Source organism: Camelus bactrianus, chromosome 7 (assembly GCF_048773025.1).
Source record: "Camelus bactrianus isolate YW-2024 breed Bactrian camel chromosome 7, ASM4877302v1, whole genome shotgun sequence".
NCBI classification, from domain to species: domain Eukaryota; kingdom Metazoa; phylum Chordata; class Mammalia; order Artiodactyla; family Camelidae; genus Camelus; species Camelus bactrianus.
This window is the reverse complement of record NC_133545.1, coordinates 75,077,916-75,089,953: the sequence shown is the minus strand read 5'-3', so window position 1 is coordinate 75,089,953 and position 12,038 is coordinate 75,077,916. Positions and strand designations below refer to the sequence as shown.

The window sequence follows — 12,038 nt, the reverse complement described above, 5'->3', positions numbered from 1 at the left end:
TCTGATGACATGCCTTTGCCAGAACCTCTGATATATCACTGTATTGTGGGGTTGTGAAATTATAATTTGATTTGTAGGGTTTAATGGTCCAATATTCTGATCTCATGTGCGTCTTTTTTTCTACTTTTTGCTGTCACCTCCTCCCCATTGACTTTACCTCTTTGTCTCACTCTTCTCTTTTGTTAATAACTTTTTTTCCTCTCGTTATAAAACTCTCCTCTCATCTTCCTCTCCTTGCTTCCCCCCTCCTCCTTCCTCCTCTTTTCTTCCCATGATGTGGTTGCTCTGGGGAAAACTTCATCTACAATGGAAAGGTTAACCAGGAGGTGTCCTACTAATAAAATAAGGTGTGGATCTGGAAGCTTGTTATTTCCTTCTTTAATCTCTGTTTCGATGACAGAAATAAGAGCTCACTCAATGGAATTAAATGTCAAGTACATTTGAAACAAGGGAGGAAGTATTTCCTCAAACAGCGCGTAGTGGAATTCACCGTCGTAGGCGGTCAGAGTATGGCATGCAGTTGTCGGGTATTAGAAGGGTTATTTTTAACCCAAATAATATTTGTCATTGTACCTGTTAACAGAGGAAAGATCAAATTTTTAAACTCCCTGGTGAAATAAGAAGAGTTCTCTTACCTTCCTCAGTGAGAAGTAATGAGAAAGAATGAGCTATAATTGGAGTTTGTCATTTTCACATTTAAAGCATGTGTTAGCTCCTTAGGAAAAAAAGTCTTGACATCATTGAAGGTGATATTATTCTGTCTTATCAAGTGAACTTTCCTTGCTGTTTTTCTAAAAATATTCTACATTTACAAAGAGAATAGGATTTTATGAGGGTTTTTTTTTTTAAGCTTGATCTTTTACAGGTAAATAGTCATGCCCCCTTTACCATAAAACATTGTCTCCTTGTTAGAAAATACGGTCAGAAGTTGAGTGTTCTGCCTGTTGAGGTTTGAATGGAAAGTACAAAAAGCTCCAGTGTTTCCAGAAGTCAGCTGACTGCCCAGCTCCCAGATGGCCGGCAGGGTCTTATTGACTCAGAGGGGTTCACCGGTCCCTGACCTGGCCTTGCCTGGCAGGCTCACACATCAGGTCAGTCAGCACACGCAGTGTGAGCTGTACCTGGGGGAGGAGACTTGTTACCTTTGGTTCAGGAAATTACAAGAGATTTTTCTTTTCTTTTTCTTTTTCTGTTTTAAAGTACTTTTTAGAATCAGATCAAATATTAAATTATTTTTAACATCTCCATTCTGAAATGCTGGTGAATAGACAATTCTGACTCATAGAATGCCAGATTGCTTCTTCTGGGGCTGAGTCCCAGACACTGACTCCCTCAGAGGCAATAAATTATGGATAGATAATATGATGTCCTCAGTCTTGGGGACAAACGGCATGTATCTCCAATGAGAATTTGATGATAACTGATTGTCACTGAGTTTCCAGGTGATTAACTTGTTTCAGCAGAGTGCCTGACTGAGGGCTGAGTGATTTCACTCTGATCTAAAAAGAAGAATGAGCCATGTAATTAGACTGCTCTTGAGAAAATAATATTTCAATTATTTATTTATTGTTATCAGGGTGATGTCACCACCCACCATTCATAAATCTCTGGCTGTGCAGAGAAGCCGAATTTTCTCATTAATCCTCTTCCTCTTTCCTGCATCCTGAAAGTCCTGTGTGAGTCACTGCATGACGTGGGGACCCCAGACTCGAGGGACATTCGGTCTAGCTTCCTCTGTGTCTACTAAATGGGGACTTTGGCATGTTTTCCAGCGTAATAATTTTAAAGCCAGAATTAAAAACATAATTATACCTTCAGAAATGTGCTTTCTACAGCACAAATGCACATCACATATAATTCTTTATCCTAAACAGAAACAGCCTCCTGAATGATGAAAACCAAAGACAGAGAACTGGCACCAAAATAACAAGTTTCAAACTGCCAAGGAGCTTGTTAGAGTGAAAAACAAATCTTGGTTCAAAGCATTTCTTTTTCTTTTATGTTTACAGTGTGACCCTAGACGTGTTGGTGAAGTACCTGCCTTTATCCTTCCTTTATGTTTGGGTTAGTGACAAAATGACAGTGTGATAGTGTGTGTATAAAATAGGGACAAGTTATCTAAAGGGGTATATTACCAAAGGAATATCAAATTTGATTATGTACTTTAGTTCAGTGAATTCATTCTGAACATTTTACTATGAAGTCCATGACACTTCTCTCATTTTTTTTACACTTTCATTAGCAAAGCAAAATCTCTTGTCCCATAAATGAAAAAAAAAGAATTTTTAAGAAAAGACATTTGTAGCTTTTCAAAATGAACTCTGACAGTAAAAAATGATGACAACCGTTTCTGAAATGCACATTTTTAAAAATAGAATTTGAGTTCTCTTCTCTCACTGGCTGCATTAGAGTGGAATGGGAAGAATATTGGACCAGGAGTTAGGGAACCTGCCTTCTCATCTGTTCTGTCACTTGTAAAATAAGGGGTGATGAGACTCTGTGACATTTCAGGTGCCCTCTAACTCCAACGACCAATGATCTGTGAACTCTAGTAATAGATGAGATTCATGTGGAACCTAAGCATGTGATAAATGGGTTCAGAGAGGGCTTAATAAATTCAGGCTCTGAATGGTCTTTGGGGATAGCAAGAATTTCCCTTAAAATGTCTTTTAATTGTTCTGTTCATGGCAGAATATATTTTGAGGTGGGCGATTCATAGGATGTGCTGTGGCATTTGTCAGATTCTTATGTTCTGTTTCTCATAATGGGAACAAGAAAAAGAAGGGGAAAGGTTTCTTAGGTTAGAGAAATATTCAATATGACTCTTACTCTTAAGCAAGGAAGCAAATCCTTAGCTAGGAGGTCATCTTCCTTTTTAAATTGAAAAACAAAAGTCCATTTAACTGGGATTATTTTAAACTTCCTCTTCCCACCAATCTCTGAAGAATCTGTTACCTAACTTTATAAAGCCCTCATTTTCCTGACGAAATTCAATTGTGAGGCCACAGTTTAAATGTTAGAAATAAATAGCACTCTTTTTTTTCTCTGAGCTTAAAGAAAATTGGACTACTCATTATCCAGCAAATTGAACCCCCATTCTTAGGAACTGATGATTTTTTCCATAAGGGAGGAGTAGGATTTTGAACTACAAGTATTCTTCACAAAGATCACCTATTGGAGTTAAGTACTCAACTCTGCTCAGCCAAGTTAAATTGTTACACACAGGGGCATTCTAAGAAAGAGAGGAAGATGGTACTTAGGCACTTAGAGCACATAAGCATTATTTTAAATTCTGTAACGAGCCAGGACTTACTTTTCTTGAAATTTGGATGCTTATTCACGTCTGTAGATTTTTAAAACTTACTTTGACCTTCTGACATGGATCACTGTTTCCTTCTGGGAAACCGTGGCCCCTAGTTGCCCTTATTTGGTCTCCTTCAGGGTTATAGTGTTCATCATGATATTATGATTTATCTTTTCCTTTATGTTAAAGGCATTCGTATGTATAGTTGTACAATACTTAACTGTAATGGTAGAAAAAAATGTTAGGAAGGCCATGTTATAGACGCAGTGTTAGAAAAGTCACCTTGACGGGCAGCACAGATTGTTAGGAACATGAACAGATATGAACCCACTGCCAGTAATCATGGGAAAGTATGCAGAGACAGACCCAGACTGACACACACTGAAGGGTCCCAGTGATAGTTGGAGCTTTCCAGAAACCAGACTAAGGGCAATATGATTGCTCCCCAGGGATCCATTCTTGGCCCTCTACCCTTCCCACTTTGTATATCCTCCTCTCTCCCCCGACCCCCAGTAATACGCACTCCTATGACTTCAGCCATATCCTAAACTGTTGCGTCAGTGCCAATCTCCTTTCCCTCAAGTTCAGGTACTTATGGTCATTGTCAAGTGGTCATCTCCAGCTGTCAGCATAACCAGAGAGTGGTCAGTTTCCAAGCCCTGTAACTCCCTGGAGTTGCACTTTCCAGTGTGGTAGCCACTAGTCACACACAGCTGTTGAGCATCTGAAGTGTGGCTAGTCTGAGTTGAAATGTGCTGTAAGTGTAAAATACACCCCACAATTTGAAGATTTTTCATGAAAAATTAATGTAAACTACATCATTAATAATTCTGTATTAATTCCATGTTAAGATAGACTTTGAATGTATTGGGTTAAATAAAACATAGTATTAAAAAAAAGTAATGTCACCTATTCCTATTTATTTCTAACACAGCCATTAGAAAGTTGAAAATTACATATGTGGATCACACTACGTTTTGATTAAAAACTGGTGCTCTAGGGTGGGCCTGCTTTTCTCCATCTCCACCTTATTTCAGGACACTGTTGTATCCTACTTGTGTTATATCAGTAATCCTGTCTTTTCTACCTCTAATCCGTTATTTGCTAGAGTCATTTTCCTAAAAGTTGGATTGTTGTGACTTTGGAAATAGAATAGTAGGAGTCTGAATCCCAGTTCTACAACTTACAATCTGTGTAACCTTGGACAATCATTTAATATCTCTAAATCTCAGTTTTAACATCCCCTAAATGCAGACAAAAATAGCATGGGGGTTATATGTATTAACTGAGGCATTGTTTGTAGAGATCCTAGTGCGGGACCTATTACTTCACAGATGGCCGATGAGACCTTCCATGAATGGGCTCCCACTTCCCAGCCCCATCCTTTGCCACCCTTCTCCATGTACCAGTATGGTTACAGATGTACTAACACACTGACGTAGCAATTCTACTTGTGTGTCATAATTTCTGCATTCCTTGTGCCCTATCACACCCTCACCTTTCTTTCTTGATTGAGTAACTCCTATTTCTCATTCAAGATCAGTTCTGGGACCACTTCCTTTGGGAGCTTTCTCTTACTTCCTCAGTCTAAGTTAGGAACCATCATAGCCAGTGTGTACTCCTGTTGTAAGGAGTGAGTTGCTATGGAAGACATGATGGGTGTTGAAATTAGCAAGTCCTGGGTCCACATTGCAACTCTGTCAACTTTACAGCTGTATCACTTGAGCAAATGCCTCACCTTTCTGAAGCTCAGTTTTCTTTTTAGTAAAATAAGGACACTGATAACAATCTTATAGAGAGATTGGGAGATTTAAATGGGCTTTAGAATATCTGGCACATAATAGGATGCAATAAATAGCCATCATTGCACTGACACTCTATATTGTAACTGTGTACTTGTTTCTCTGCCTTTCCTTCTGGGGTGTAAACTCCTGGGAGAGAATTATAATGTTTTATTGATCTTTGTGCTACTGAAGCTCATCACAGTGCCTGTAGGTTCTCAACATAAGTTTTAACTACAGGAATAACTTAATGAATGATAAATGAATAAATAATATCATTGGCAGCTAAAAACTGAGTTGGATTTGACCACCCAGAGGAAGGGGCTTTCAGAATAAATTACAATAAATTATGTTGACAAATCCAGTCAGACTGTGAACAGTTCAAGCAAAGGACATTTAAAAGACTTTGACAGGAAAATGATGGATTTGTTTCATCAATCCTTGGTGAAGCCGTTGTACCTCCAGGTAGCAACAACCCAGTAAGTAATACCCAATAATTCTAAATCTTTAAGTTTCCACAGGGTACCAATGCCTTTGTAAATTTTATTTTAAGTTTCTGGAGCTATAAAGCACAGTGAAGAAGAGAAAGGTCCAGAGGGATTGTTGAGCCAAATGGGGAGGAGGCTCTGTCTGTTTGCCTTTTCCTCCTTTTCACTGGTTTTTTAACTCCTGTTATCCCACAAAATAGAAGTAGTTCTCCAAACACACCAAACATCTGTTGTCTATTCACTGGTTCTCTAATGCCAGGCCAGCTATGCTAGTATCACCTTTAACCAATATACAAATAGGTGGGCTACCTCTGAATCCTGTTTAATCTAAACTAGGAGGGAAAGGGGCCTGTAGTACATGTATTTTACACAGATATTATTTTTCTGGTATACGGTTGATTTGAAGGCTTCTGGTCAATGTTTATAGGTGCAATGATTGCAATAAGAATTCAAATATCAAACCCCCAACTTCACATCAACAAGGATGCTTTTAGTTTAGGGTTTCCAGAGGGAAATGGCAGAGAGCCATTGTGAGGGCTGGACATTCTTTCAATTTCTTTCTGTCGAAGTTTCTCTCAAGCCACTTCATAATGCCTTGGCGGCCAAATAATCCTCATCAATCACTAAGTAAGAAGCTCACTATATTTTTGGTGCATCTTATCTGTACTTTTATCACAATCACACTCCTTGGGGAAAATTAATGTATAGTTTAAAGAATAGAGGAAGAGTAGTAAGATGTAATAGGTTCTCTGTGAGGGGGGGAAACTAATATACCAGCTCTGGTTGAAAATGGTGGAAACGCATCATCATCATCATCATCATCATCGTCATCAAATAGCTGTCACTTACGCTAACACATCATGCTTGCTGGGCGCCCAGCTCTATGCAAAGTGCTTTAGACCTCGGGTCTTAACAGGAGTTCTGCTTATGAAGTTGTCTTATATTTATTCATTCATTCAACAGATATTTATGGACTACAACATGCCAGGCATAAAGTGGTGAACAAGAGACAAGCTTGTTGCCCTTATGAAGCTACTTCTATGTCTCTTCTAATGTCAAGGACATATTAGAATCTAGCCTCCCAGTAATCAAGAAAAGATTTAATTCTCCTACGAAGATTTGTGTTCCTATGAGATACTACCTTTTAAAATTCTCTATCAGCAATTGTTCTCTGTTTATTCTTTAAAAAAAAAAAATCCAAGGTTCTTGACATTGTTGATCTCCTTTGTGTGGAAACACAGCTCAAACGATTAGAATAATACCGATCATTTAGATCATGCAATACACATGTAGGAAATACGTATGTTTATTTGCCAAGTTTTTACTCACTTATTGCGCTTCTGCCTCTGGGCTTAATGGGCTACCCGGTATCTCGTCACACTTTTATCTTCTTCCTACTTGAAGGGGACTTACTACTTCCTCTTTCTCTGAAATTAGCAAACAGCTGAAAGGGCCTGATACAGTGATCTCCAAAAACAAAGGGCATGGTGTCCTTTCCACAATGTTTGGCACCTGGAATGTGAAAGTCTTTGAAAATGTCCTTTCTGCATGAAATACAGCCCTCATGGGCTTTTGAGGTTCAGACTGAGGAAACGTGACTCTTTCTATGTGTAATGATTGTAGCTTTAAATATCATGATGCAGAGCATTGTAAATAGGCAAAGTCAAATCCAGAATATTTATATTGTCAATTTATACTGAAGATAGGAATGTGTTTATTTTTGAGATCCTGTCCTAAGGTTTTTATTAGCCACTTCGTTTTATAATAATAAAGAAAGCAACTAATTAAATTATTAGCAAAGTTAACATTCACTCGGCATCCAAAATTTGCTTGAATTAGAATTTGTGTTTATTTCGTATTGCTATATGGATTAAATACAATCTGACTCCATTATTTTTTGTATGGTGTATTTTGTAGACATGCCAGTCTATTTAAGGACAGTTATTTTAAACATTTCCATTAATCATAACTGGAAAGGTAAAGGTTTACAATTTGTAAAACATCTTTTGATTTTAAAGATATAGGTATTTAGTTCATGATATAATTGTATATAACTTTGCTTATCTTTAATATTAGCAAATATCCTCATATTGGGCATAGTATGTGTTGTGTAATGATTGATAACAATACCAACTGCTGTTATTAAGGTCCTACTATGAGCGTTGTCCTGTACTCTGTCTTTTATATACATTCTCTCATTTAATCCTCATGATAACTATGTGATATTTAGGTCAGTATTTTTTTCCTCATTTTACAGATGAGAAAACTGAAACTTTAGGAGTTTAAGTAACTTGCCCACCAAGTAACTGAAAGAACTGGGATTGAAGTTCAAGTCTTTCTGGCTTTGTGTTTCCTTAACATGTCACGATACAAAATACCATTACCTTCCTCAAAATGTTGATTTCAAATGAATAACAATAACTGCTACATCTTCCCTTACTGAGTGATAAAGCACTTTGTGCCACTGCTAGTTCACAGACTGAGGGTGTGTGCTGTGTTCCCACAGGGTTGAATGTAACAACTGTGAGACTGGAGAACAGTGTGGTGCCATTATGCACGGCAATGCCGTCACCTTCTGTGAGCCATATGGTCCAAGAGAATTGGTAAGTGTGTGTCATTTATGTACATTATTCCAAATACATTGTCTTTACTGAGCTTTTTTGCCAACAAAGGTTCTCTTATGCTCTCCCAGTTCACATAAAAATTTGCAGTATTATTTACATATGAGCCCTATTGCAAATAGGAGCAATGACTTTATAGTTTATTTTCAAATGTGAAAAATAAAGAATTCAGGAATAAAATTGGCAGCATCAGTGGATCTCATTATCTATATACATCTCATATATGTTATCTATATCATATCTAAATAATGTATAACTTTATAAGTCCTTGTATAAAGCTTTACTTTTACACTTCTTATTTTCCCTTGCAAGCCAAAAATGAACAATTTTATTACTTTATTTTTAAACTTTGTTTCCTAACCACAAAGGAACTTAAATGACTTTTTTTAAAAAAAAAAAAAAGTGAAAGCATACTGAATAAACCAGTTTTTTTTTTTTGTTTTGGTTTATGCCAAATCATTCAGTTACTTTCCTTTAATTTAGATGATTAGACTTTGCTTGCCAAAGGTAAGTTCTTGGATCACATGTCCAAGGAAACACGAGCATTCTAAATTGAAAGCAGTGAAACCTCTAGCCATCAGCCTTTTGTTGTTATTTGGTACTTCTTTCTGGCACGAAGACTACATTTATTTCACATGCTTGAGAAAGGGTACAAAGCAATAACTATATTACACTTCTGGCTCAGTTTCTTTATGCTAATATTCTTCTCACAACATGTCTTATATTTTGCTTTTCTGCTTTTTAACTTGAGCTTCACATTTTCTTTTTCTCCCACTTCTTCCTATCATGGGGTTTTTAGTAATAAGTTGTACTTTTCACCCTTCCATCACACATTATGTTTCAAATTCATTAATTTTAGAAGTGGCCAAAAGACTGGCTTCCATAGTAAAAAGCAGGGAATACCTAGCTAGGCAATTAAAAGAAGATTTACTTATCAAATTGTGAAAGTCAATTAATTTTTATAACATGGTTCTTATTTTATGCTGCTTGAATACCCCTTTTGTGGCAATAGATAAATTTAATTTATTAAAGATACGAGCTTCCGAACATTGATAAATTGAAGAGTTTTTAGTTGAAATTAGAACACAAACAGAATTAATTGGATGCAAATTAAAATAATAGGTGCTCATAATTCAAGCCTTACAAGGTGTTATAATATTCCTGCAGACAAATGTGACTTTGTAGTGAAGTTCTTCTTGAAAAACTAGATTTGCTAGTACATCTTAAATAATGTACCATGACTGAATTAATTACCTATAAACCTTAAAACAAAATTAAATTTTTGTATTAGCTAATTGAGCTTAGAATAAATGCCTGTTTTAAAATGTTCTCCCATTCGGTAGTACTTCTGGAAATGCTTGGCAAATTCAGTTTTGTTTCTACTGCTTAATAGGAAATAAACACATATAAGAATATAATGCCAAAATTCATATTTCTATAGCATAGAAACTGAAGTATCTAGTTTATCTGATCCCATGTACATTTAATCCTTGTGATTTTACTATATTCTAGTTCATTTAGCAATAGGCTTCATACACCCAGTGGGCTATTTTTTAATTGTATTATATAATTAACCTGAGATTAGCCTTTCAACTAAGAAGGAAAATATTCTAAATAATTTTCTTTATCTCAGAAAGAAAAAAGCATACACAGATTTATATTTACATCATTAGTATTTCCCTAAGATGAACTGTGTTGTACTTGGAGGGAACAGAATGAAGATACATTAACAAAGATAGGGATGGCTTCCACATTTGATACACTAGCAACTTCTAATTTTCATTAATTTTTATACTGTATTGGTGTCCCAGGAGCAAAAATATACATTGTACACAACTTATGTTTACGGAAGACAGATCAATCAAAAGAAAAATGATGAACTCAGCTGTCAGTTAACATACTATTGTCCACTAAAATTCAAATATTTGCATGGCACTTCAAAACTGAATCCAAGCAAAACTATTGTGCATGAGAACTGATGGAAGTTACTAGCCCTCAAACATCACTTTTTAAAAAATGTACTTTCTTATCTTTCATAAATCCAGTTTTACCGAAGTTGTGAAACAAAGCACCACAAGCTAAGAACCTTAGTAGGTTAATGCTTTGTCTTTTAAAATGCCCAAAAGAGCATTTCCATTTTGTGAATTTAGTCAAATGGCTGTTTCATTTCAATAAAAGTCGAAGCCAGTGAGAGGCAGTACCTGCTACCACACGGACACATGGATACATCGTGCACTTCTGTTTCCACTGCTGCTGAGATCTGCACCCTCACAGGTGTCATTACCTCATCAAAGTCTCCATATTTCAGGGGGTGGCACACCTCGTTTTATACATTGTGCTGGTCTGAAATGAGGTTAATGAGGAATTCACTTACTCCTTTAAGAGAAAAGTGCTTTCTCAGAGCTTAAAACAAAATTAGTTATGTTATTCTCTATTCTTAAAAAATAAATTATTTACTGAATTATTCTCACATATTTGGAAAGGCATTTTAGCTACAAGGAGGAGTTTGGGCTAAAACAGGATTAAACCAGTAAAAAAAAATTGCAGAGAAGAGGTGCAGACTGAACAGCCTCAGCCTGCAGTGAATTCTTTGGATTCATTTAGTGATCATACTAATTTCCTATAATTTGGAGTTCATTTGAAAATTTAAGAGCAGTGAGACTTAGGAGGGAAAAGTCCTCTCTCAGATTTTCATAGTTGCTATAGTGTTTACCAAAAGCTCTTTAATAAAAGGTCCTTCCGGTTTCAGAATGTCAGCAGTAAAGACCTAATAACTTTGCAGAGTAAAATTGCATATTTGAACTCAAGAATAATAAATCATTTATAATACCCAAATGTAAATATAGGGGAATAGATTTTATAGGCAATGCTTCATTACTTTTTTCTCATTATCTTTCCTGTCTTTCTTGTAGCTGATAATTTTACTAATAAACTAAATGGGTAAAGGTAAAGGAATGAGGGTCAACCATTCCAGTCAGTCCTTAGCTTCCCTGGTGAAGGAAAAAAATGTGGAATCAATGACTAATCAAAGTCTAGTATCACCCTCAGCACACGCAATTTGAAATTTAGCACTATTTCAAGCAACTTACTGTTTGCTGGCGGAAGTCACAGATGTGAAACTTGATCACCCAGGTGACACAAGCATCATTTATTACACTTCCAAGATAAGCATCTAAGACTCTCTCTTAAATATACTAGAATGAAATGAATGAAACAACATTCACTCAATTTGTGTGAAAAATTTAAAAAATTTCTATGTACCTCTTTGGACTTTTAAGATCAAATCTTCCAAATGGAAACCCATTAGGATAAGTAGTTGAACTTACTCTTAAAACTATAGGGGGGAAAAGCAGATTTCTTTTAACCTTGCAGGACTTTTGTTTCTGTCCAAAATGTCCATAAGACATTTGGTCCAAAAGACATTTGGTTGACACCAAAAGGTCCTTGAAATTTGGTCCATCCAAAACATCTGTGAGCATATTTGGTTCACGCCAAATGGTTTGGGGCAGGACCAAATATCAAGGACTTTTTGTAGTTGGACCAAATGGCTTTTGGACATTTTAGACAGGATCAAATGTCTGTTAACCTCTTTTAAAGGAATCTTGAAAAGGAGCTAGTATCCTAGTTATTTAAAGAAAATTCTATTGATGGATTTTTCTCTAATGACTGATGAGGAGAAGGAAGTAGATTATCTCTTAGATCATCTGTGATGATGAGAGATTTAGGCAGAGACTTTCCTCTGACACCCTGACACCAGTGGGTTTTGCTATGGTTAAAATCAGTTAGGAGCCATTATTTACACTGACTGATAGCTAGACAACTTATAAAATGTCTCGCTTGCCTT

The 12,038-nt window shown here is 36.3% G+C and overlaps 1 protein-coding gene across 1 annotated transcript in view; it reads left to right on the top strand.

Moving 5' to 3' along the window:
* RELN (reelin) overlaps window positions 1–12,038 on the top strand; it is a 444,588-nt gene that overhangs the window by 215,976 nt on the left and 216,574 nt on the right. The window contains exon 7 of the mRNA XM_010946673.3: window positions 8,080–8,176. Within this exon, the coding sequence (XP_010944975.2) occupies window positions 8,080–8,176 (97 nt within the window). The remainder of the gene's footprint in view (window positions 1–8,079; window positions 8,177–12,038) is intronic.